This window comes from Salvia splendens, chromosome 9 (genome assembly GCF_004379255.2).
Source record: "Salvia splendens isolate huo1 chromosome 9, SspV2, whole genome shotgun sequence".
Classification (NCBI taxonomy): domain Eukaryota; kingdom Viridiplantae; phylum Streptophyta; class Magnoliopsida; order Lamiales; family Lamiaceae; genus Salvia; species Salvia splendens.
In genome coordinates, this window is record NC_056040.1 from 5825729 (window position 1) to 5853233 (window position 27505).

A 27505-nucleotide genomic window follows, 5' to 3' on the forward strand; every position below is an offset into this window, starting at 1 on the left:
TCTCTCTCTCTCTCTCTCTCTCTCTCTCTCTCTCTCTCTCTCTCTCTCTCTCTCTCTCTCTCTCTCTCTCTCTCTCTCACACACACACACACACACACACACAAGCCACCGCAGCCTCTGTGTCAAACTCGCCTCCTATATAACTTTATAAGCATACATAAATATGTAAACCTTTGAAATATCCAAACAAGAAAGGGCTATAGTTATATTTCATTCAAAGAATTTACGCCTACAGTCACAACTAACTCTCAAATCTCTCTCTTTCCCCCAAGATTGCTCCTTGCCAGCAATTTTCTTGCATTGAGGTATAAAGATTCCGCCTTTTCATCTCTTTCTCCACATGGGCTTTGATATTTGTTTGTTTCACATGGATTGTGTCCCATTTCATTGCGTTTCTTGAACTTTTTTGCTTGATTGGTGGTGTGTAAAGGTATTTTTGTTCTTGAATCTCTGCAGTTAGATGCTTTAGGCTCTACTATGTCTATGTCTGAAATGTGTGTGTGAATAGTGATTATTGCTCTCCTGCAAATTGTTTCCAACTTGTTTATTTCTGGTGTAATGCAGCATAACCTATTCCAATCCAAAATTCCAAACAAATAAACCTTGTTTATGTTTTCATTCATTTGCAGAAGAAAGCAAGTGTTGTTGGCTGTTTTGGAGTTGCATGGATGTATGTCGTTCCATCCCTCCCACGGTTACCTGTGACTTAGCCAACTCCTTCCAATCCATCCCTTCAAATCTGATTAACAATGACAAGATTAATAAGCCCAACAATCACCAACACATTCAAGTTGAGTGTGATGACAGCAAATGTATGTTTGATGAAGATGATGATATGGTGAGCCCTATGGCTGGATCATTGATGGGGAGAATCCCACATTCTCCGAAACACGAGGCAGCTATAAAGTTGCAGAAGGTTTACAAGAGTTTCAGAACCAGGAGAAAGTTAGCTGATTGTGCAGTTCTCATTGAGCAGAGATGGTGGAAGCTGCTAGACTTTGCAGAGCTCAAGCATAGCTCTGTTTCCTTCTTCGATATAGACAGGCGCGAGACTGCCATCTCGCGTTGGTCAAGGGCTCGAACGAGGGCTGCAAAGGTAGAATTCGAGTTGAATTGTGACACACTGATTACAACATTGCTCTGATTAAGTTCCTAACAATGCTCAAATTTGGCCTAATCTGCAGGTTGGAAAGGGGCTGTCCAAGAATGGAAAAGCTCAGAAACTTGCTTTGCAGCATTGGCTTGAAGCTGTGAGTAAATCCACCACTTTTTGAACTTTTGTTTTAGTTATTCTTGATTTGATTGGGAAGTTATACTGATTTTGATTGAATTTGGTTTCAAACAGATTGATCCACGGCACCGTTATGGCCATAATCTCCATATCTATTATGTTAAATGGCTGAATTCACAAAGCAAAGAGCCCTTCTTTTATTGGTGAGCATCTTTGAACTTTTACATTTGTTTATCTTGCTCCCAAGAAGATGTGATTTCTATATCTTACTGTACTGACTAGTTACTTGAAATTATGTAGGCTAGATATAGGAGAAGGGAAAGACATAAATCTTGTCGAGAAGTGCCCTCGTTCGAAGCTTCATCAGCAGTGCATCAAGTATCTTGGCATGGTATGTCTATTAGTCCTTGATCACTTCAGATTTCTGCAAAAAGCAGTAGATAACCAAATTTAGTGTTTGAGAGGATTTGCTTTCTAAATTTGGCTGTGTTTTTGGCATTATAGATGGAACGGAAGGCGTATGAAGTTGTGATTGAGGGTGGGAGGCTCTTGTACAAGCAGACGTGGGAGCCCCTCGACACCACCAGGGTTTCTAAGTGGATTTTTGTCCTCAGCACGTCGAGGACATTGTATGTTGGGAAGAAAAGGAAGGGAACATTCCAACACTCGAGTTTCTTGGCTGGCGGTGCTACACTTGCTGCAGGGAGGATAGTGGCTAAAAATGGATTCTTGAAGGTAATACTAATTCACATTTATGCGTCTTATGTATGTGACTTATGACTTATGAGTAAAGGTCAAAATTAAAACATTCACTTTTTGAAAATCGGGTCCAGAACATTTGAAATCGTTATCGAAGTGGTCCTTTTCCGTCAAAAACTAACGGTCAACGCCTAATTAATGATTTTTTAAACTTAATTAATATACTAATGCATAATTAATTAAACAAAATTAAATATAAAATTAATAAAATGCTAAGAAATTCCAAAATCGACCACAAACATCTCTACACGTAAGGCAGCACCGCGGCGGAAATTTAAAGGGGAGAGAGATTGAATTGTTGAGCAACGGCGGACAGTTAAGGTTCCAGAAATTAATTAGAGAAAGATATGAATTTGAGTAAGATTGATTAAGAAGGAGGGAGAGAAGAGAGGGCATTGATGGTCGAGCTGGAAGACGGAGAGAGGATGACAATGGGTTGGACCGAGGCAAGAGGAGCGACGATGAGGTCATGGAGCAGCAATACTGCCCGACTGACAACGAGCAGGCAGAGGCGACGGAAGCGAAACCATCTTCCGGCAACAGCGACCGCGTCGGCGGAGATAACAACGCCGGACCGCCGAGAAAGAAAATTGAGAGAGAGATGAGGAAGACCGAAAGGAATGGGGGTTGATGGCGACAACAATGGTGGACGGCGACGGTTTTGATCTCGGATAGCAGCAATGCGGAGAAACACACGATGACGACGATTTGTGGAGGAGCGAGCAGAGAGAGAAAGACGCAATGCCGTTGAGCGCCGGAGAGAAGAGAGAGATTCCGATTTAGGAAGAACGAATGAGAGATGGAAGAGAAGAAGAAGAGGGAGAAAATAGTCGATTTGGAATTTCTTAGCATTTTATTAATTTTATATTTAATTTTGTTTAATTAGTTATGCATTAGTATATTAATTAAGTTAAAAAATCATTAATTAGGCTGTGACAGTTAGTTTTTGACAGAAAAGGACCACTTCGATAACGATTTCAAATGTTCTTGACCTGATTTTAAAAAAGTGAATGTTTTGGACCAAATTCGTATTCTGACTATATGTTTATGACCAATTTTGATATTTACTCTAAACTAATTAATTTACTGAATTTTCGACAGGCAGTGTGGCCTCACAGTGGTCATTACAAGCCAACACCAGAAAATTTCCAAAATTTCATATCATTTCTCAGGGAGAACAATGTTGATCTCAGTGATGTCAAGGTATGAAGAACTACCAACCCCTTTCATGCCTGTTTGATGTCGCGAACTAATCAAGAATCGTGTTTTTCTAACAATACATTCGCCTCACTGCTCACAGCTTGACTCCACCGATGAACAAGAAGACAGCCTATACAATGCATCTTCATCAACATCATCACATAAACCTCAGTATGCAGAAGAAAGCACCACTGGTCAAGGCTTCATTGCACTAGAGATACCTTGCAAGGACAGCTTGTTCGAGAAGCTAATGACTGAAAACCAAAGATCAAGCTCTGATGAATCTCCAACCGAAGAGGAGAGCAAGTCTTTCCAACTGGGAAAGCAGCTGTCTTGGAACTGGAGCACCGGGGCAGGCCCTCGGATTGGCTGCGTAAGAGACTACCCTTGGCGCCTCCAAGAACGCGCCTTGGAAGACGTAAAGCTCTCTCCACGAAGCATCCAACGCCTGAGTTCAGACTCCCCGTTTCCATCTGAATCGCAACGAGCAGACTGCATTCTCTCTTGCAGGACTAGTGCTCATTCAAAAACACAGTCCTCACCACTGCATTCACTTTGCTAGTTATAGAAGGGATAGTGCACTAGTGTTGATTCTTTGATTTAAGCCATGATATTTTTTTTCATAATTTTGGTAAATCATGTACATAAATTTTGTTCTTCAAATCTAATATAGAAACACTAGAAGAAGGATGTAGGTTGTATATATGTAGATATATTTTGACAATGTAACTAATCATAGGAAAATGTGATTCTTTCTCCAATTGCATCCCATTCTACCTCTATCCGTTGCAAAATTTTAAGGCATCATGTGATAAGTATAACTTTTGAGACCATTGTCGAGATTTATTTCATCAGTACATGTCATGTGTATATTTACGACGGACTCGTGGGACCGGCTTCCAAGTCAGCCGTTCATCATAAATTTGGACAAGCTGTAGGGATAACTACTACCACCAAATTTCCAGCAGTTTGTGTTAAGTTGGCTCCTTTTGCTTTAGTATTTTTTTCTTCAAAGTCAACTCTTCGTGTTTGACAAATGTTGTGTGAATTAGAGTTTCTGTCATTTTTTAATCGTTCATATAATTTCTAGACAATGTCCTAGTATAATCTCACAAAATTTCAAGAAAGTGGTGCGTTTCTTGCAACAATATTATAAAGAGTTTAATAATAAAAAAAGTATAAATACGGAAAACACACGCTTTTAGGAAGAAGTAGTACCGGTTGAAGAAGGGTTCCAAACCATGGTTTATCTCAATCACTTCAAAGAAAATTATTTCATCAAATAATATGCATTAAAGAATTGTTTTGTTTCAGGATTTACAGTCACAAATTTGGGAGTGTGTGGCATGTTCAAAATTTCAAATTAGGTGTCAATTTCAATATATATCGTACCAATCATTTTAAATACCAATCCATATTTTTCATCCTCAATTAATAGAAAAGCTTCTAAAATGGAAAGCAAAAGACCAAGTCAATCTGGTACACACATACACATTCTTTGTATAAATAGCAAAAACAAGATGGATGAGTCATAGAAAAAATAAAAAATAAAAAATCGAAAAATTGAAAGAGATAAAAATTGATTAGCTGGTCAATTTTTTGTCTGAATCAAGGGAAATGAGGAGCAAGAATTAATGCAGGCTTATCCATCAAGATTCTCATTTCTCATACCAAAGTAATAATTAAGAAAAATGTTTTGGAGACATAATGTCTAAGACATAATGAGGTTAAAGTAGTCATTTTAGATTGTTTTATATTTTTATTTAAATAAATGTTTTGTACATATACCATACTACCCTTGTGCATATAAAAACATTTTTTTATATTTAAGAATTACTTGCTTAGGAAAGTTGTGTGTATTTATATGGATGGCTTGATTTAAGCAAATTATATTCAAATTGTATGAAGTGTATTAAATACTCCAATGATGCTAAGTCACGATTTTTAAAAAAATATAATTTTAAATAATGAATTTAAACTTTATTTAAATAATACATTATAAAATTATATTTTTTAAATTCTAAACTTATAGGTACTAAATAGATTTAACACTCAATCTTAATTTTATCATTACAAAACATTATTGAATCTATAATTTATATGTATAAAATTAATAAATCAATTTAATTGCTTGAGTTCTTAGAGCATCAAAATTAAGATTTGAAATTTATACATGTTTTAATTTATTAATGGACAAAATGTTAGGGAACAACAATTTAAATTTGTATACTAGAATTAAATTGTTAGATAGTGTCAAAATAATTTAATTAAGTAATAATTTCTATAGCTAAAATAATTTAGCTATAGAAATTTAATAGTCATATTTCACAATTAAAAATTTTCATTTTTCATGCACAACCCTTTCTTTCATGAGATCATAACAAGTAAAAAATTAAGTATCTATACATACATCTATTTACTACTAGTATTTTAAAATTTAGAATTTTAAACATTATTAATAACAAAAAAAAAATTTGGACGTGAATGACTATTACTATTTCGTTGGACGATAACACTAAGAAACTAAGTATATATGCATGTAGTCATTTTTATGATTCAGAATTTAAATAATAATTTAATACTAATAAAATAATTTGATGAGAATGACTATTACTATTTCGTTATACTAGTCTTTTACAATATAGAACTTTAACGATTATTTAATAACAAAATACTTGGATGCGAATGAATATTCCTATTTCGCTGGGTAATAACACTAAGAAATTTAGTATATATACACATGTAGTCGTTTTATGACTTCAAATTTTAATAATTACTAATAAAATAATTTGATGCAAATGACTATTATCATTTCACTAGATGATAACAAGTAGAAATTAAGTATATAACATATTAAGTATGTATATGCATGTAATCATTTTTACGATTCAGAATTTTAATAATTATTTAATACTAATAAAATAATTTGATGAGAATGACTATTACTATTTCGATGGATAATAACAATTAGAAATTAAGTGCATATACACATGTAATTATTTTTATGACTTAGAATTTTAATAATTATTTAATACTAATAAAATAATTTGATGCGAATGACGATTACTATTTCGTTGGACGATAACACTAAGAAATTAAGTATGTATATGCATGTAGTCATTTTAATGACTTAGAATTTTAAAAATTATTTAATATTACTAATAAAATAATTTGATGAGAATGACGATTACTATTTCGTTGGACGATAACACTAACAAATTAAGTATGCATATGCATGTAGTCATTTTTATGACTTAGAATTTTAACAATTATTTAATATTACTAATAAAATAATTTGATGAGAATGACTATTACTATTTCATTGGACGATAACACTAAGAAACTAAGTATGTATATGCATGTAGTCATTTTTATGACTTAGAATTTTAACAATTATTTAATACTAATAAAATAATTTGATGCAAATGACTATTATTACTATTTAGTTGGACGATAACACTAAGAAATTGAGTATCTATATGCATGTACTCATTTTTATGACTTTAAATTTTAATAATTATTTAATACTACTAATAACATAATTTGATGTGAGTACTATTACCGTTTCGTTGGATGATAACACTTAGAAATTAAGTATATATATACATGTAGCGTTTTTATGACTTATAATTTTAATAATTTTTTAATACTAATAAATAATTTTTTAAAAAATACAAGAATTTTTAATTTTTGAAACGTTATAAAGTTAATTTTCTAAGCATAATTTTATAGAGTCGAAGTCTAACTAGTAGTTGTCAATCAAAATATAAAAAATATTACATGTGATAAAAGCTAAGAAAATTAATACAAAAATACAAAAGATAACACAAACAAATGATTCATCATAATAACTACTACTATTATTTAATCATACAATTCAAATTTGAATAAGAAATTTAACAAAAAAAAAATAATAAAACCGGCTGTGAAAGTATAACATAAAAAAAGAAAATAACTCATAATTAAATTATCAACTGATTAGATAAAAATTTATTTGTAAAAATAATAATATATGAAGTTATCAAATTATTTTATTATTAAATAGTAATAATTTAGTATGTATTTTGATAATTAATACTATAGCAACTAATTTATAATCTAAATTCATGATTTTTAAATAAATAATATAGTATAAAATTAACATGAAAAAATGATATGTAAACATATAAAAAGTTTCGAGGTTTATCTCTAATCATATCAATAAATATGCATTTAGATAAAGATATTTAATTTGATTTAATATTCCTTAAATAGATTTGTATCCATTTAATATGATATTGGGTAAACTAGTCATAATAAAAAATATATCTATGTCAAAATGCCATAAGGGTATTATGGCTTGGAGACATTATGTCTCCAAATCACTACCCAATAATTAATTACTTTAATTAAGAAATTCACTTCGTAAAGGAAAACAGTATTCACTTAATGTTACTATACTACTCCATTTTTTACATCAAGAAGATGCAGTCTGTAAAAGTTCTACATGAGCTGTGATGCCATGATAATCCAAACATAAGACGTGCAAAAATACGGATATAAACATAAAATTATTAATACTATTCAAGAAGTAGTACTCCTTCCGTACCAGATAATTTGTCACATTTTTCCATTTCGGTCTGTCCCACATAATTTATCCTATTTCATTTTTTACCATTTTTGGTAGTGGACCTCATATTACACTAACTCATTAATACTCACATTTTATTATAAAATTGATATAATATAAGAGTATGACACACAATTCCACTAACTTTTTGTAACTCATTTTTCATTACATTTCTTAAAATTCGTGCCCAGTCAAAATGAAAAGAATTATCTGGGACGGAGGGAGTAGTACTTAGTTTGTTACCAAAAAATGCATGCTACTACTTAGTTTGTTACCAAATGCTAAGGCAAGAAAAATGCCCAAAATTTATGGCTGTGACTGTGATCTGTGAATGTTTTAAAGTTTACTTAAATCGCACCACATTTGTATACTAAGTATATTTTTTAAAGGGAAAAAACTATAATTAACGTATATCCTACATTCTAGGTCGTTTAACAACAATATCCCAAACTTTGAAATAACATTGATAATCACAATAAAATTCACACTGGGTATTTTTTGTTGGCATTAAGATGGTCTTTATATTATTTTGTGATTAACAATAGTTCATGATATAACCTGTAATTTATCTTAAGAAAAATTATGATAACTAGTTACTACTAATATATTTTAATTAATACAAAAGTTAATTAACGTTAGAAAAATGCCTGGTTGTATTGTCACTTAAATCCATATGCAACGACAGTAGCAAGTACAGACACAAAATCGAATATATACTACTCCCATCAAGATCTGCAATCATAACGTATTCTACGTAATAATTTAAGTTCATGAATGTCTAATTCTCATGATTATTGCTAAGGGTTTTTCACGAACAATTTTTTTTTATAATTAACATTAGAAAGGCTTATTTTACTTGGAATGTATTACAAAAAAATTGCATGATTGCTCCATGCCTTTTTATATGATTGCATTACATCCCAATCATTCATCCATTTTCTTGAGTATAGTTTCCATTTACTCTTTATGTTCATATGCTATATCTCTCTAAAGGAATGGCCATGTGAATCATGTTTTCTTGTGTATATTCATGAATCTGCATCATCCTTTTGGTTAAGGTTAAGTGAAAATCAGTTTGATGTGAATTAAATCAGCTCAATGAATCTTAGGTTTGTGAGGACAAATCTATGAAAGGAGATTGAATTCAAATATGGAATATAAATAGACTTTTTCTATACAAAAAGATTATGGATATGCATGCATGTTAGAAAAAAAAAAAGAGATCATGTAGTACTACAATTTCACATGAAAAAGAGTTATGGCAGTTGACAGGCCATTAATAAACAAAATCAATTTTCCAATTCACCAAATGAAATTTTAAAAACTTAGTAATAGTTAATTCACAGTCATTCAAGAAAATTGATAGCTAGTAAAGAAAATCACTTTACCAAATGCAATGCAATTGTTTCAACACCTTATCGATTTTCCTTGAGAATGTGGTGTAGATTGGACACAAGAGAAATGTGGTATAGTAATTATAGCATTAATGATAACAATTTGAAAATATTATTCCCATAGGGTGCATAATAATTATTGCTAGGGTACAGCCACAAAAACCCCCAGCAAATTGTATCTAATTTTATTAACATTTCTAATTTTTGTAAATAATTCACCCCACAAAAAATGGCCTAATACGATTTGTGGCTTCAAATGAATCAAATATATTTCATTTATACTTGTATGATGGATGTAGCTATACAGAGTTATCTAATAATTGAAACCCCACGAATATTTGATTGGCCCATGCCCATCTCAATTTCTTTATTCCTTCCTTTTTTTTCCTTATAAATGCTTAAACTTTTTTTTTTCTGCATTTTGAAGGGTACAATTTAATTAGTAAACCCCTCAAGGAGGGTTAAAAAAAAGGCATTTCCCCCCTCAATTCCACCCAAACCAAGATTAAATATTGGTAAATAATTCAAGAGCTTCCTTGTTATTAAAATAAAATATTGAAATCAACTAAAACTTTTTCTAAAAGATGATTGATAGTAATTTTCCTTTTACACACATAAATTGTCGTAACTCAAAACTCTGAATTAATGAAAAACCGTTTTACCAACTAAGATGTCGTTATTTGTCAACCAAGCCAAATGGACTTGGTCCTATTCTATGACCATTCACTTTATAAGTAAAAAATAAGGAATATATGTAAATTATATATGAATATATGTATATGAGTTATGGAAGAAAGTGGTAGCCAGAAAAAAAGGCAGTGTGATAGGATTTGTCCAAAGGCAAACAAACAAAACCTCAAAATTCTCCTAAAATCTAAAAAGTGGAGCCTGTTCCCCACGAACCACTCCTTCCCTAATCAAAAAAATAAAATATATAAATAAACCCTTTTGTTAAAAAGAATAATAATTTAGTTACTGCATTGGATCCTCTTCTATATTCTGTTATTATTCCAGACCTTTTACCCTAAAACATTTCAAATGCTTGACATTTCTCAAGTGCATTACTGAAGAATTATTGTCCCTTACTGCAATGGGCCCTCTAGTTGATTAAGTACAAAGTGTTACATGTTCAAAATCAAAATGCATTTCTTTTAAAAGTATGTAAGACCCAGTTCCAAGAGGTAAAGTCACCCATGTCTTAAACATATTTTATAGATAAAAATGCAATCTTTATTGGGTGAAGCAAGAATACCAATGTGGTGAGTTATTATTATTTGTGGCTATGCTTTCCGGTGATTAAATTCATGGCCAATTTATTACCTCCCAATTTTTTACCACATTTAGTGAATGGGGTCCTTTGATTTAAATGTTCTTTGTATGTTCTCAAATGCTGTGGTCCTCTCTTTGCGTGTGACCACATATGCTGAGATTATTATTTTTCATTTTGATTATATTTAGAGATTGATTGAGTGATCTTTACTATCTACCCATGTCATGTATTGCCTAATTTTGCCTATTACACTTTTCTGAATTTCAAGACTTTCAAATAGTGTTAAAACTAAATACCCTTTTTGGTGGTCAAATTGCTTGAGAGGGACCAGTCAGATTGTCAGACTAATGGTGGATTTCTCTGTCATGAAAAAAATTAAAAGGAATTAAACAAATAAAATTGTGGATTTCTACAGCTTGATTAGGTAGGCAAATCAAAGGCTTTGAAACTCACATGAATAGAGCAATATTTAATTAAGAGAGATGACTGCTCGTGTCAAAGCATGCTGAAGCAGTGTTCAATCCAAGAAATTTAAAAAGATCAAATACGAGCATCAGCAATGGCGCCTATTCCGATGGAATTCTGCGGCGGACATCCGCTATTGTGCATGGTATGCACGGATACGGAATTCCGCCGAGGACACTGCAGTTCCGCGGCGTTACGCGGAATTCCGTTGCGACGGGTGTGCGGACGTCCGCCATTGCGTTGACTCTCAAGGACGTCCGCACGGAATTCCCGTTTATTGCATTAACTTTTTTTAAAAAAAATTCTATATATTCGGGAAGTCCTTGGGATGTCAGCCACTGTGCAGTGGAAAGTCCTTATGACGTGGCAATGCAGTAGGAAGTCCGTATGATGTGGCAGTAGGTGTTTTTGGGAATTTCACGGAAAATTTCGCGCAACTGCTGATATTCTAAAAAGTAGACATTGGTATGTTTCAGTGGGAGCAAACTCAGCCTACGTGAATCTTGGTTCTCTCACATAAAAGTTGTTTGAGTTTGAATCATGTTTTCTTTCTCCTCCCCCATTTTTACAAATCTTGCACCTCTCAAGATTCAATCTTTTTTCAATTTTCCTGCCTTTCCCTGTTACTTTTTCTCATGAAAAGGCCTCTGCTAGAAAATATACACCCCTTTTTTATCCTTTTCATCATATCCACCTCAGATTTCAAACTCCTTTATAAAACTGTGGAGAGGGGTTTCTTCAATCTGCAATTCTTGCAGCTGAAATGGTTTTTTCTTGGTTCAGACAGCTGCTTCCTGGGGTATGTGCCAAGAAATCTGATGATAAGAATCTTAGAATGTGTTGTTTGACTAGGTGCAGTTGTGTGCCTATTGTGCTACTGTTTTTCTGCTCTGTATTTTGTGGTGTGTTTTGTGAGGCTTCTACTGTTGCTTCTGTGCCTATTGGTTTTGAGGTTAATGCTTCTGATAGGGATAAGATTTGGGTGTCTGAAAATGGGGCTTTTGCATTTGGTTTCTTGGAGGTAGATGGTGATGGTGATGATGAATATATGGTTGGGATTATGTATAATCTTGGTGATAAAGCTGCAAATTTGCCTGTTTGGACTGTTGGTAGTGGAATTAGGGTTCCTGCAAATTCCACATTTAGGTTTTCCATGGATGGGAGGCTGGTTTTGATCAATAATTCTAGTAGAGTCACTTTGTGGAGTAGCAATACCTCCAATTTAGGTGTGGAAAAAGCTAGTCTTTTGGACAGTGGAAACCTAGTACTCTTGAGTAGCAAAGATGAGGTTGTGTGGCAGAGCTTTGGTAGCCCCACGAACACGTTGCTCCCAGGCCAATCCATTCGTTTCCCCCAAAGCCTTAGGGCCCTTCCAACAAGATTAATCTCTAGTTACTACAATTTGGTGATTAGGCAGGGTGGAGAGCTTGCACTTGTGTGGGAGCACAATGTGACCTATTGGAAGACACCCATTGGCTCTAAGGAAGCTAGGTTCGACTCTAGTGGCGTTCTGGGGTTATATGATGATCGTGGCAAGGTTGTCTGGTCCGTTGCCCCCGAAGATCTTGGTGACAACTCCACGAGGTTCAGACACCTTAGGATTGATAGAGATGGGAACTTGAGGATGTACTCATGGGGTGGTGATGGTCATGGATGGAGAGCAGTTTGGCAAGCGGTTAAGGACCAGTGCTCCGTGTTTGGCTCGTGTGGTTCTTATAGTGTTTGTGGGTATAACTCCTCATCACCCGTGTGTGACTGTTTGTTCTCAGATTCCTTAGAATCTAGCATTGGTGTGTCGGTTTCTGGTGGTGCAGGGTGCAAGAGAATGGCTGACTTGGGAAATTGCAGGATGAATACGAGCATTTTGGTGTTAAAACAGACGGTTCTCTACGGCCTCTATCCATCACACGATCTTGAGATGTCGTTGAGTGAGGCAGCATGCAGACAGCGCTGCATGAATGACTCCACCTGCATTGCTGCAACCTCGATGAATGATGGCTTGGGCCGGTGCACCATAAAACAGACGATGTTTATCAGTGGATATAAGACTGCTTACATCCATGCTGTGTCTTTCTTGAAAGTGTGCTCAGTCCCCCTCGCTGTTCCAACTCAGAACGCGAGACGCCACAGAAGCACTGAGCCGGGCAGCCCTGAGGCCAGGGGAGGGGACGGTAGGTGGCTAGCCGGGGCTATTGCAGTGGTGGTTCTGCTCACTGTCTTGGTGATATTGAGCTTTCAAGTCCTAGTTTTCGGGATTCTCTACCGGAGGCGAAAGCTAAAGGTTCAGACGAGGATTCCGTTCGGCAAAGATGCTCAGATGAATCCACATTACAGTGTGCTGATCAGATTATCTTTTGAGGAAGTCAAGGAATTGACAAACAACTTTGGTAATCAGATTGGAACCTCAGTTTTCAGAGGTGTGCTCCCAAACAAAACTCCCGTAGTTGCCAAAATCTTGAGAGATGTCGTTGTATCGGAGAAGGAGTTCCGTGTCAAGGTCACCACGTTGAGTGGCACGCACCACAGGAACCTCGTCTCCGTGAAAGGGTTCTGCTTCGAGCCAGGAAACAAGTGTCTGATCTACGAGTACGTCCCAAACGGCTCGTTAGAGAAGTGGCTGTTCGGGTCCACAGAGGACCAGAAGCAGCACGTTTGGCGCCACAAGAAACCCGACATTGCCCTAGGCGTGGCGAGGGGGCTCGCCTACTTACACTCAGAGTGCCAGAAATGCGTAACCCACGGAAACCTGAAGCTCGAGAACGTCCTGCTTGACGAGAACATGAACCCTAAGCTGACTGATTTCGGGCTCGAGGAGTTCCTCTCGCCTCACCCCTCGTCGTCCGAGTCCCCATCGGAGCGCGACATGTACATGCTCGGGGAGATGCTCCTGCAGATCGTCACCTGCAAGAGAGATGTCGCGGGAGAGAGCGTCGACAGGATAGTCGAGGAGCTGGGGCGAGACGACGACGTGGAGGCGATGGAGAGGATCGCGAGAATCTCGTTCTGGTGTATGCAGCAACAGCCGTTTCTGAGGCCTTCGATTGGGGAGGTGGTGAAGGTGCTCGAGGGGACACTGTCGGTGGACCGGCCCCCGTCCCGTTTGGGCCGTAGGGGACATGAGAGGGAAGGTGTGGAAGAGATTGAGGTGGAGGAGTGGTAGTGAAGTAGAGTGACATTGCTAACTGTTTGTTGCTGAGCTCCAAACCTCTTCATTTTTTTCCTAAGGGATGGTGCTTTTTTTTAGTTAGGGTGGTGTTGGACTTTCCCAGATTGGAATGTGTCTGGTTTTTTTTGCTGTGTAAAACTGTATTTATAAAATATTACAAAGGTAGAAAAATGTTAGTACTATTAAATTCATGATGTAGTATTTTATTATATGATGTAGTGATACTTTCAAAAGAACATAAATAATTTCATGATTCAAATTACCTTATTATACTTCCAAAAAAATTCGCTTCAATAAATAAAAGAAAATATAACATGAAAAAACAAAATGATAAAACGCAAAAATAATAAAAGCATGGAAATGTAAGATTTTTCGAATAATGAAAAGAAAAATAGTTGACTAAGTTAAAACTTTCTAAATTCTAGAAATTTTTACTTACTTTTAAATTTATTATATAAATGCACCATGTATCAAATTAAAGCTCTTTGTAGTGATTTTTAAATTTTTTATTTGGCTTATATATTGATTAATCATAAGTGAAACTACATAATTTTTCAAGTGGAAGAAATAAAATGTGAAGGAGAAAACAAGAGAAAAAGAAGTAAACAAAATAATTTTTTTAAAAAACTTAATTTCAGTAAAAAGTTATTGTTGGAAACTACACTGTTTTAAAATATATGGCCCACCCAGGTTCATGATAATTTTTAGAAATGGACTTTAGTTACATACGTTTACTCAAGATTGGGCTCATCATAAGAAACTTATAAAAATAAGAATATGATGAGTTCCTTTTTGTGGAAATAACGTTTAGGCTATCTTTATTTTAAAAATAGTTAATAGGAGTAGTAATTTAGAATAAAATATCAAATCATAAAAGTAGAAAACGGAAAGGATTATGAACTAAAATATGTGCTAAATTATTGTTAGATCAACGAACCCAAGCGGCTCTGTAATTGGACCAATTGGATGATGTGTCTCATGATATTAGTAATGGCAACCGAACGCCACCTATATTAATAATTGTTGACAATCTCTAAGATGATAGCTATACGAGAAGTCATTCTCCCTTTTAAGTTATCTAAATAGAGCTAAATTTCGTCAAACGGTTTTATATATCTAATTCGACATGTGATTTATCCCCAAGGACCTGTTTTATTGGGTGGTTAGTGTAGGATAAGGTGTGCGGGTCCCACTACAATCCAGCGTTATGACTATGTGCTGCTTTCCTAACGACCCGGGTTTATGATTTCTGACCCGGTATTTCCACTGTTGGGTATATAAAATTTGGGCAAAAATATTCCAACAATTTTTGATGGATTTTAAACCCTATTTACCACCTCCAACTAGATTAAGGAGCAAAATTCCACCGGTGCCCCTCTAATCTGCACATTTCCTACAAATTTGATGACAAAATTGTAAATTCAACTTACTAGTCCTCATGTCACCAAACGTCATAAGGGAATATTTACTAATTCCAATTGTTATAAAACACCCATAATGAGATAACTTCAATCTTGGTTATCCATATCTCTATCCAAAATTTAATCTAATCCTCATATTTCCAAACCACGCAATAAAACGGGTCCTTAATCTTAAAAATGGACAAAAACATAATCAACTTATATTTCTACAATAAATAAAATAGCCTGAGCAAATAAAGCATACTTTTGAAAAAATATACGTCAATATCATGTGACAGTGTCATTGTGATAAAAATTAATCACGTTATATTTTCGGTAAATTTCCCGTTTAAGGGTATTGAATTCTCTACGAACAATACCTCTGTATATTACTCTTCTATTTTTTTTTTACTTTATTAATTTGAAAAATGAAAAGAAAATGAGCGGTTAAATTAACGAGTGGAATAAAAGAGGTGATGAAGGATTGTTGACTATTTCCTATTAATTGCAGGTTTTCAATAATGGGCATGTGTGAATTAATAAGATGTTGATTATTTTTCTCTTTTCAAATTGGCTTAACTTATACTTTTCATTCATGTCAATTTTTCTTACTTTATTTAACTAATTAACTTTAATTGCAGGTTTTCAATAATGGGCATGCGTGAATTAATGAAGATGTTGACTACTTTATTTTTTTTTGAAAGAAAAATGTTTTGGAGACATAATGTCTAAGATATAATGAGGTTAAAGTAGTAATTTTGTATTATATTGCGTTTATTATTAAATTAATGCTTTACATGATTACTATTTTACTCTTAATGGTATAAAAGGTATGTATGACTTCAATTAAGGAAGGTGTGTGTCTTAATGAGATTTGTGCCTAGCAATTAATTAAATTTCAAAGATTTTTAATTCATTTTTTTATTAAGTTCTCTCTCCTCTTCTCTAATTATAAGTCTATCAATAAATTCTCTCTTTTTTCTCACATTATAATTCTCCATCAATGAATTCTCATTTTCTTTTTCTCCACGTATAGTTTTACATCAACAACTTATCTCTTTTCCAATTTGCTCATTTCTAATTTTCTATAACAATAAAAAATTTATTTATATCATTTTATCACATACAAATTAAAATATGCATTTGATTAATTCCCTTTGCTTTGTCTCTTCACAAAATTAATACTACTAACTTTTTATTCATTAGAACAAAATTATTTATTTATGAGAATAGTAACTTTATTTTCAAAATAGTAACTTTTATTTGCAATAACAATAACTTTTATTCCCAAAACATTAAGTTTTATTTACAGGGATAATAAATGTTATTCATAAGAATAATAAATTTTATTTATTGGAACAATAATTTCACTTAACTAGAACTATAACTATTACTCCATCCGTCCCCAAAGAATATGCACTTTGGGGTCGACACGAGTTTTAATGTAAAATTGATAAAGTAAGAGCGATGTAGAGAGAAAAAGTAATTAAAGTATTGTTAGTGGAGAATGAGTTCCACCTCATTAGAGAGAAATGACTTTCCAAAATTAGAAAGTGCATATTGTTGTGGGAAGGACTAAAAAGGAAATAGTGTAAATTCTTGTGGGACGGAGGTAGTATTTGTTACAATAATGCTTTTATTGATTTAATATTTTATTAATTAAAATGAATATATTTTTAACAATTACAATCTCTTGTCAAATAACAAAAATAAATAACTTTTTTCTGCAATAAATAACTTTTATTTGCAACAAACTAAATTAGTAAATTTATATAGTATTAAACACTAATTTTTCATAGTAAATGTAAATTTTATTCCCAATAACAATACTCTTTATTCTATGGTGAAGTATAGTAAATAACAAGCTCTCTATCTATCCAATAGACCAAAGGATTTGAGTCATCACATGTTAAATAGAAACCTATTATTGATCCTTTTAAAATAATAAATTTTATTCAAAAACAATAACTTTTCTTGAAAATATCAACACAGTGACATTAAAATATCAACACAGTATATTGAAATGTCAACAAAATTATTTATTGTCATTTTAATGTCACTGTATTGACATTTTTAATTCACTGCATTGATAAGTTATCAGAGTTTGCAACTTAAGAAAGCCTCACCTGTGACAAAAGCTATAGAAAATAACACAAAAATAAGATAACGCAAAAATTCTTCATCATAATAACTATATTATTTTATTATAAAATTCAAATTTGAAGAAGAAAAATGTTTTAATTTTTATTTTTTTCATATATTAAAATAAATTATTTCATTGTTGTATATTTAGAATATTTAAAAAAAACAAGATATAAAAGAATAGTAGTACTACATTAAGTTATCAAATTATTTTATAATTAAATATAACATTTTAGTTATATAGTGTGTTAATTAATACTACTATAATGATAAATAATCTGAATTAATATTTTTTTAAATAAGTATTAAATTAACATGACATAAGTATATATATACATATGATTTTTTTGAAATCCATTTATAACTTTAATGCATGAGTCACGTTTATCTCTAATAAATGAGCATGCATTTAGATAAATGTATTTAATTTGATACAATTTTCCTTAACTAGATATATATCCATTTAATATGATATTAGGGTAGATTAGTCACAATATAAAATATAGTTATGGCAAAGTGACATAGGTGCATTATGTCATAGAGACATTATGTCTCTAAATCACTACCCTTTTTGAAATTGGCTTTTCTTATTTTTCCTTCATGTCTATTTTTCTTACTTCATTTAAGTCTTCTTCCTCTTCATCCTTTCATCACATCAACCACATTTATTTATCCAATCATTTCTATGCATAAGACTTCAATTATTACTATATGACCTCAAATTCAATTGCTGTATATTGGGGACCATGTAGTACAATATATATTTATAGAATAATGCAACATAGTCACAATATAGTTGGCTGTAGAAAAATATATATAGTGTAAATTTATTAGAAAATATAGAATAATATATGCAATAGAGTTACAATATAGTCAGGCGACGTGTAATTTAAGTTTCGATGTTTTTAACAGTGCCATTAATTAAACTAGCTTAGAATGCCATGAATAATGAACCCATTACTTAAATATGGATATAGTATCAGAACGTGCTTATGTGATTTGAGGTCATATTTCATTTTTCATTTTACTATAAATTTTAATGTGCTTATGTGATTTGGATGATAATTAAATTAGGAAATTGGGATATTAATTATGAAAATCAAGGATACGTTTGAACCAAATACTGGGCCCAAATCGGCAGCCCACTTGAAGCCTCATATGAGCCAATCCATTTACATGGTTACGACCACCCTAAATAATTCCAAAAGCCCATATATTAATTCAAGTTTAAGCCAATATGATTAAATAAATTAGCCATATAACAAAACAAAAATGAAAATCTACATGTTAGGAGAGAGCGAAGAATAATAGACTGATATATTGAGGCATAATTCTACACAGAACAGAACTACCGCATCATGAGACCAATGTCATCTTCATAGAGTGAACTTCACGGGACCGGTCGCCGGTGGTTATGGTTCATCGACTCTCGATCATCCCACTGCACTGCCTCTTCATTCTCAAGAGATTTTTTATAGATTATTAGATAGTACTACTATATAATTAAATAATAAGTATAATAAAGGAAAAATCAATAAATATGTATCTCAAAATTCTCATGAGTAATTTTTTTAATTATAAAAATGAATATTACAAATTTGAAGACTACACATTTTGAAAATAATAAAGTAATATCACCCAACCATACTGTGTCCATTAATATCAAATATTGTGCAATTAAGAGCACAATACATTTAAGATTTGGTGATTGTATATATCCATCAGAGACCAATATAATCGTACATCATATTAATATATTAATCATGATTCGATTATAAGATACTATTACTAATTGCAAACTAATTTAGTTTATATTGCAGAATTAATATAATCGTTCAATATATTACTCACTTCGTCCCTCCTCTGAGTCGTATTCCTTAGGGCATCCACAATGGGACGGACATCCCGACGGACTTCTCAAAAACACCTTCTGCCACGTCATAAGGACATCCTACTGCACTGCCACGTCATAAGGACATCCACTACACAATGGCGGACATCCTCAAGGACATCTCGACGGACATCCACAAAAAATAATAAAAAATCGGGACGTCAGCCGGGACGTCCGTCGTGTCAACGCAATGGCGGACGTCCCGACGGACGTCCCGGAAAGCCGCCGAACTCCGGTGTCCGCAACGGACGTCCGTATCCATATGCATGTTGCCTAATGGCGGACGTCCGTCACGCCGGTCCGACATCCGCCGGGACATCCGCCATTGTGGATGCTCTTATTGAGTTGTCCCACTATAGGTCTGTAGCTGAGTCATTTCTTTTTTTAGCATCTCTTATTTTACTCTCTCTTCATCTCTCTACCTTTTTTCCTTTCTACTTTATTCTCCTCTTACTTAACTCATTTAAAATAATTTTTTTTAGATCCCGTGCCAAAAAGAAATGCCTCTCCAGGAACGAAGGTGAACATGCAATATATATTAAAATTTGTTGGAAAACAAGATAGAGTAATTTCTTGGAATAATAGAAATGGAGCATTTTATAGTACTAGCACTAGTTTAGTTATTTCAATCAATGCACAATATAATCCTACGATATATAGACTAAGAGCAATGTATTAAAGTTTATTAAAATATAAGAAATAAGTACTATATTAGCACTAAATCAAATTAAATTATAACCAAATATAGAATTAAGACTAAAGACCCTTTTTTGTCCTAAACATATGGAGATTTTATGATTTTGGTTCAAAATATTATCTTTTGAATTATTCGGTCTCTCACAAATAAAAACGGGCCACATTTAGTCCGAATTGGACAGAAATGGTTAAATTTAACGGTCAACGAATATTAATTAAATTTTGATCGTATTAATATTCAATTAACTATTTATTATTATTTTTACAAATCAATTAATATTCAGCTGAGGAGAGCGGTGGAGAGATTCAATCACGACGCCGATTTCAGGTTCCTGCACGATTGCATTTCCGATCTCTTCGCGGATCGGTTGAGAACGAATATGGAGATGTTGAAATTGGGGAAATTGAACCGAATTAACCTCGCCGCGAAATGGTGCCCCTCTCTGTATTCGTCGTTTGACAGAATCACGCTGCTGTGTGAGACCATAGCGAAGAAGGTGTTTCCAGTGGCAGAGTTTCCGGAGTATGAAAGCGTGGAGGAGGCGTATTATGCGTATAGAGTGAGGGATCGGCTGAGGAAGGCGTTGCAGCTGCGGAAGGCGTTGTAGCTGCCGGAGGTTTACATCGGCGCCAACGATTGGGGATCTCTGCCTTACAACAGAGTCGCTTCCGTGGCGATGAAAAACTACATGGAACTATTCTTAATTCATGATGAGGAGAGGTTTCGTGAGTATCTCGGGAGAATGAGATCCGGCAAAGCTACTATTGCTGCCGGAGCATTGCTTCCTCACCAGATAATCGAATCGTTGGATGATGAACATGGCAACGAAGTGGCAGAGCTGCAGTAGAGGAGAATGTTGGATGATATGGCGAAGATTGGGAAATTGAGCAATTGCCTTGCAATCAGTGATGTTTCAGGGAGTATGTATGAGATTCCGATGAAGGTATCGGTGGCGCTAGGGATTTTGGTGTCGTAATTGAGCGAGGAGCCATGGAAGGGGAAGCTCATCACTTTTAGCGAAAATCCACAGCTTCAAAATTTGAAAGGGGAGAGTTTGAAATCGAAAACTGAGTCTGTTAAAAGTATTGAATGGGGGTATAACACTGATTTCCAGAAGGTGTTTGATGTGATACTTGAAGTGGCGGTGAAAGGGAAGCCGAAGGCGGATGAGATGATAAAGAGGATGTTTGTGTTCAGTGAAATGGAATTCGATGAGGCGTCGGCGAATCCATGGGAGACGGATTATGAGGCGATAGTGAGGAAGTATAAAGAGAAGGGATATGGAGAATATGTGCCGGAGATTGTGTTTTGGAATCTTAGGGATTCGAGGGCGACGCCGGTGCCGGCGAACCAGAAAGGGGTGGCGCTAGTTAATTGAATATTATCCGGTCAAAATTCAATTAATATTCGTTGACCGTTGAATTTAACCATTTCCGTCCAATTCGGACTAAATATGACCCGTTTTTATTTGTGAGGGACTGAATAATTCAAAAGATAATGTTTTGGATCAAAATCATAAAATCTCCATATGTTTAAGATCAAAAAGGGCCTTTAGGCTAGAATTAATATACTCCCTCCGTCCCACATAATTTGGGACACCTTGACCGGGCACGGGTTTTAAGAAATGTAATGAAAAGTGAGTTGAAAAAGTTAGTGGAATGTGAGTCCTACTTTTATATATTAGTTTTATAATTAAATATGAGTAGGAATGAGTTAGTGGAATATGGGGTCCACTACCAAAAATGGTAAAAGTGAAATGAGTCAAATTATGTGGGACGTCCCGAAATGGAAAACTGGGTCAAATTATGTGGGACGGAGAGAGTATAAAGATACGTGCTAGCTGAAATAATTACATGTATCACATTACGTGCTAGCTGAAATAAATACATGTATCACATTATTTCAATGGAATACCATTTGGTCAAGGATTCTAGTCTGCATACGACTCTAAATAAAAGCCTATAATTTATAGGCGTACGTTCGTCGCCTTGAACAAAAGAAAGCTAGACATCCCAATTGTCGCCAGTGTTTTTGTCTCTCAAAATCCATTTTTACCATCAATATGGAGCCCACCACAAGAGGACCGGCCTTCTATCTTTTCTTTAATTTATCATTTTAAATAAAAGTACATTAATTGATTTTTTGGTTAGACTAACATTTTATCGATCGCATCCACCAGGACCAACATTTTTCATATTTTTTTATATATTTAATCATTATTAAACACCTAATTTATTGGGAAAAAACTCATTTTGTATGAACATAAAATTATAGACACACTTAATTTTTCTTGGAAAATGATAAAAATTTAGAGAGAAAAAAAGTGTTTAAGTTGAGGTAAAACTCATTTTTACATGAACATAAAATTATATATACAATTAATCAATAGTAATGATTATTAAATAAGAAAAAAATACACAACTTGACACTAATTTTTTTTTACATTAATGCATATAGTAGAAAAACTCATTCTTTTACATAAATTTAAATTAGTTTTATGATTAGAACTTACAACAATTTATTATTTTATACAATAAACAATAAAAAAAAATTAAATAGCCCTAAATAAAACATACTCCAATATTACATTCCAGTGTTTAAAACCGTAATAAAATTAGCAAAATTAGCAGTCTTCTTCATCTTCACTTCATATATACTCATTTCTCTTAAAATCAGCAATAAGCATTGCGCATTAGCATTATATATTGACATCAAACCCTTATATATAGTAGTTAATTGAGATCCTAAATCTTAGCTAGGTAGGTAAGCAGTGAGCTTATCCACTAAGGAACAAGGGGTACAAACTGTACCCCAAAATAAATATTAGCATTATATATTAAGAAAATAACCAAGTTAGTTCCTTAGCCCAGCGGTAGAATCTTCCTTTACCAAATTTGTAGCCTAAGTTTGATTCCCACTCAGTTCGGATTCTCAGTCCCTTTTTTCTTGTTATTTTAGTTTCTTCATTTTTTGTATTTTTCTCTTTCAGTTTTAAGTCTTTTTTTAATGTATTTTAGCAATTTAATAAAAGATTATGCATTTATTTTATTTCTTTTCAAATTAGTTAATTCTCTTGAAAAGTATTTTCATTATTTTTAATGAATTTCATTTTCTCTTCTAATGCGTCTTATTTTGTACATATATTTATTTTAAATTCATCTTATACATTTTATGCATTTATATTTAAAACAATTTCTTATCTTATAAAGCATTATGCATTTAGTTATTTTCTAATGAATTTTAATATTAACCTTTTGTTTTAATTTATTCTATTGTATTTTATTTTTTTTTATTTTCTATTTTTTTGTAAATAATTGAAACATTGCTCAAATAGCCAAATGATGATTTATTGGTAAAATAACCCACAAAAAAGATAGATTATTAAAAGATAACACACTATTAATGCTAAAATAATTTATCTATAATATATAAATCTAAGAACCTTTATTTTGAATAATGAATGTCATTTAAGTAGTAGTAACACTAATTTAAAAATAATTCACATCTATATACAAAGTATAATCTTAATTGAAAATAGAAATAAAAATTTTGATTGAGAGAACAAATTAAAAAGAAGAAAAAGGATCAAATATTGAAGATTTACGCTATAATTATTTATGGTACCCTAAAACCGAAATTCTTGGATATGGCATTGTAGGTAAGGTAGATAAGGTTTTTGTAGCGAAAGTAGGAAGATATCATAAATAATACTCCCTCCGTCCCCGAATAAGAGTCGCTAATTTCCATTTTGGGCCGTCCCCCATTAAGAGTCACTCTTCATTTTTACCATAAATGGTAGTAGGTCCCACATTCCACTAACTCACTCCACTCACATTTTATTATAAAACCAATATAAAAATGTGGGTCCTACATTCCACTAAATTTTTCAACCAACTTTTCTCTCCATTTCTTAAAACTCGTGCCCGGTCAAAGAGCGACTCCTATTAGGGGACGAAGGGAGTACTAATCTGTAAATGCAGTTGAGTATAGTTTTTGTGGAGAAAAATATGAATGAAATAAAAAAGCATGATAGTTACAAGAGAGTAGCATTTTCTGGAATGAATGTTGCTCATCCGGGTCTCATTGATGTGTCTCAAGAAGCCAAGGCGAATTGTACAGAAAGAGATACTCCTACATGATGAGAGAGAAAGACAGTGAGTGAGAGAGACAAGAAACAGTGGCTTTGATGTGTATATGTGGAAGTCAAGACTAATCAAACTTCTTCAAACAGTACACTTTCTCTCTCTCTTGCTGAAATCGTACTGTTGTGCCTGGCATCTTTGTGGAGTATCTATCTATCTATCTACTACTATTTCCCAAGAAACGCCAAATTACTAATATAATATTGAATGCAATTACTATTGGTAGTACATCACTCAGAAATTTGGAGCACAGCGTATGGGTGGATGCTTGCCCATAAATTTATGATATGGGTATGGGCCGGACATTACATTACTCATGCCTATGGACTCCAAGGCCGAAACCGCTGGTTCTGGTTTCGCGCAACGTGTTCGGGAAAAATAGATGGTTTCTCGATTTGTAGTTGTTTATAAATTATAGAATCGGACTGTCTAATTTACGGTCAAATTTTGGTTCGACCTGGAACCGTGTACAAGTACGGGCATACATTAGTGATGTGGTTAGGTTGGTACGCTGTCGGTTTTGGTTTTAGGGAGCTTGGAATTGGGATAGGCCTGTGAAGGGGGACGACCTTTCTGATCGACAATTTTTGTTCAAATCCAGTAGGTTTTATATAGTTTTATTTTGTTTTTGTTTTTGTTTTTTTTTTAAAAACATTTCACCATTAATTTTCATTGTTTTATCCTAGTTTCTCGATTGACCACTAGTTTACAATTCAAAAAAATTGGTTTCTTAACCTGATTGTCTAATTCATAGCTTCAGACTCAGTTACGGCTCAAGCCCGAACCATAGTCAATGGTGACTGCTTCCATTTCTAGTTTAACCATGAATCTCTAGGCAGTATATTATTTTTAAAAAAGTAATGTTAAAACAAAATATAATTCAAAGTTTGTTGTATTTATACATCACTATTTTACATTAATTATTTACTTTGCGACACAAATAGTTTGTTGTATATTAACGAGGATAATAATTAATGATCACAAATTAATTCCTCGTGTTTAGTCACATTTCACTTGTCTTATCACTTCAACATTACCACCAAATTATTTTTACAACAAAAATAACTTTACCACAATATATAGTAGTTGATTCACATCTCTTAAATTATCTAACCCTTGGCCTAAATATGGCGGTGTTTCTTCCCTCTTTACACCTTTTCCATATTTTTAGACATCCATATTCTAGTTCTCTCTCTCTCTTACACTAACTATTGCATTTTTTGCTAACTATGACAGATCCTTTCTTCAACTACTTCTTCAACCCCTCCATGAACCACTTCACTCCTTACACCTTCACTTGTCATAATTCCTCTCTGCCGCCGACAGAGGCTCTCCCCCTCCTCAGTTTAGAGCCGTCCGATCACCAAGATCAATCCTCTTCTAGTGCTTTGGAACTAGACGGCAACAACAACAACAACCAAGGGTTGAGAGTCAGTCTCAGCTTAGGGCTTCCCTTCACCGATTCAGATCCAACTTCCGGCCACTCCTCCACCTCCTCCGCCGCAGCCAATGAAGAGATAGAAGAGGTCACCGTGGCTAACACAAACCCTCTCAACAAGGGGCAGTACTGGATCCCCACACCCTCCCAGATTTTGATCGGACCTACCCAGTTTTCTTGCCCTCTTTGCTTCAAGACTTTCAATAGATACAATAACATGCAGGTATATATGTATTCATTCCATTTACTTTTGAGAATTAGGGTTTTTGAACTTATCTTTTCTAATGTTGTTCTTTCTTGAAAAGGGTAGTTGCTGAAAAATCAGATCAATATTAGTACAGTAAGAAAAAAAAAGAAGAAAATTTGGTTTGTCTTTAGTGAATTATTATTATGTGGTTGAGTTAAGAGGGTTTTTGGGATCTGCATAAATCTATCTGCCCAACTGATTACCTGGTCAGCCACCTCTTTATTTGATTGAACAACACCACCAATTCAATTCATGCTTTTTGTCCTTGAAGTTAATTTGTAACTTTCACACTCTGGGTTTGTGTAAACTGAATGTTTTACCCATTTTTTCCTAGGTGTGCAGAATGGAGTATTTAATTTGTTGTAATTTGTGACACAATTGAACATAGTATTGTCCTCCTTGTAAATCACACACCCTTCCAATTGCTCCTTAATTTAGTTTTCACAATTTAACCATATTTTGGCTTTATATTAGAGTAATGTATGATACTACTGTACTTCTTTTACTTTCAGTTTTTTAATACAACAAGATCAACAATAGTCTCATATTAATAGTGCTTAGTGACCTTATTGCGGTTATCACTATACTTAAACTCATCGACATGCTAGACAATTCTAATCGATGCTAGAAGATTGTTTTCTAATGTATTTTTGAATTTCTTCTTCTTATTATTATAGATAGCACCTCTCATTATCTAAAAAAATTCGATTTGAACTTCTTCGAAACTAATTTTGTGCATCCGTCCGCAAGCAGATGCATATGTGGGGGCACGGTTCACAATACCGAAGAGGAGCGGAATCTCTAAGGGGCGCGCAACCAACGGCAATGCTAAGGCTCCCGTGTTATTGCTGCGCGGGTGGGTGCAGGAACAACATAGACCATCCGCGAGGCAAGCCTCTCAAAGATTTCCGAACCCTCCAAACACACTACAAGAGGAAGCATGGGATAAAGCCCTTCGTATGCAGGAAATGCGCCAAGGCCTTCGCGGTCAGGGGCGACTGGAGAACGCACGAGAAGAACTGTGGCAAGCTCTGGTATTGCACGTGCGGATCCGATTTCAAGCACAAGAGGTCGCTCATGGACCACATTAAGGCCTTCGGGAATGGCCACGACGCTTATGGGGTCCGTTGTTTCCAAGAGGAGGACGTTGCGTCTCAAATCGAACATCATAATGAGTCTTCTAGCTAGAGGTTACTAAATTCAAATGGACCTTAATGTTATTTTGATAATGTCGAAATTGTTGGATTGAACGTATAAAGTAGTAGCTGCATTAATAATTAAAATTTTAAAAAAAATACTAGAATTTTCGCTCGCTTCATCTAGCAAGGAAGCACAAAAGATGCATCTACTATAGTTTTTGAAAATATAGTATAGCTATAAATAAATGGTTCATATATATACCACCTTAGAGTTTTTACCAGGATCGAAAATATAGTACGAATCCACGCAGAGGG

General features: G+C 33.9%; 3 protein-coding genes and 1 pseudogene across 3 annotated transcripts; all 4 read left to right on the top strand.

Moving 5' to 3' along the window:
* Nucleotides 1–96: 96 nt before the first annotated feature.
* Nucleotides 97–3940, top strand: LOC121749694 (IQ domain-containing protein IQM2-like). The gene is made up of 8 exons (XM_042144287.1): nucleotides 97–305; nucleotides 630–1096; nucleotides 1185–1250; nucleotides 1346–1434; nucleotides 1532–1622; nucleotides 1736–1966; nucleotides 3092–3193; nucleotides 3291–3940. The coding sequence occupies exons 2-8, from the start codon at nucleotides 665–667 to the stop codon at nucleotides 3750–3752; spliced, it is 1473 nt and encodes a 490-aa protein (XP_042000221.1). The 5' UTR covers nucleotides 97–305; nucleotides 630–664; the 3' UTR covers nucleotides 3753–3940.
* A 7443-nt stretch (nucleotides 3941–11383) lies between these two features.
* On the top strand, nucleotides 11384–14361 carry LOC121746988 (G-type lectin S-receptor-like serine/threonine-protein kinase SD3-1). Its single transcript, XM_042140960.1, has one exon. It carries the CDS (start codon nucleotides 11692–11694, stop codon nucleotides 14086–14088), a length of 2397 nt encoding a protein of 798 aa, XP_041996894.1. The 5' UTR covers nucleotides 11384–11691; the 3' UTR covers nucleotides 14089–14361.
* Nucleotides 14362–20114: 5753 nt separating this feature from the next.
* Nucleotides 20115–21602, top strand: LOC121749051 (annotated as a pseudogene).
* Nucleotides 21603–25495: 3893 nt separating this feature from the next.
* LOC121746998 (zinc finger protein WIP2-like) lies at nucleotides 25496–27301 on the top strand. Its single transcript, XM_042140971.1, has 2 exons — nucleotides 25496–26027; nucleotides 26805–27301. The coding sequence occupies exons 1-2, from the start codon at nucleotides 25596–25598 to the stop codon at nucleotides 27237–27239; spliced, it is 867 nt and encodes a 288-aa protein (XP_041996905.1). The 5' UTR covers nucleotides 25496–25595; the 3' UTR covers nucleotides 27240–27301.
* Nucleotides 27302–27505: the final 204 nt, after the last annotated feature.

Excerpts from the sequence above, each read along its gene's own strand:
- LOC121746988 (XM_042140960.1), top strand. The coding sequence starts at position 11,692 with ATGGTTTTTTCTTGGTTCAGACAGCTGCTTCCTGGGGTATGTGCCAAG.
- LOC121746998 (XM_042140971.1), top strand. The coding sequence starts at position 25,596 with ATGACAGATCCTTTCTTCAACTACTTCTTCAACCCCTCCATGAACCAC. Across the intron at positions 26,028-26,804 it reads ATAGATACAATAACATGCAG|ATGCATATGTGGGGGCACGG; the intron begins GTATATATGTAT and ends GTCCGCAAGCAG.
- LOC121749694 (XM_042144287.1), top strand. The coding sequence starts at position 665 with ATGGATGTATGTCGTTCCATCCCTCCCACGGTTACCTGTGACTTAGCC. Across the intron at positions 1,435-1,531 it reads AAAGAGCCCTTCTTTTATTG|GCTAGATATAGGAGAAGGGA; the intron begins GTGAGCATCTTT and ends GAAATTATGTAG. Across the intron at positions 3,194-3,290 it reads TTGATCTCAGTGATGTCAAG|CTTGACTCCACCGATGAACA; the intron begins GTATGAAGAACT and ends CACTGCTCACAG.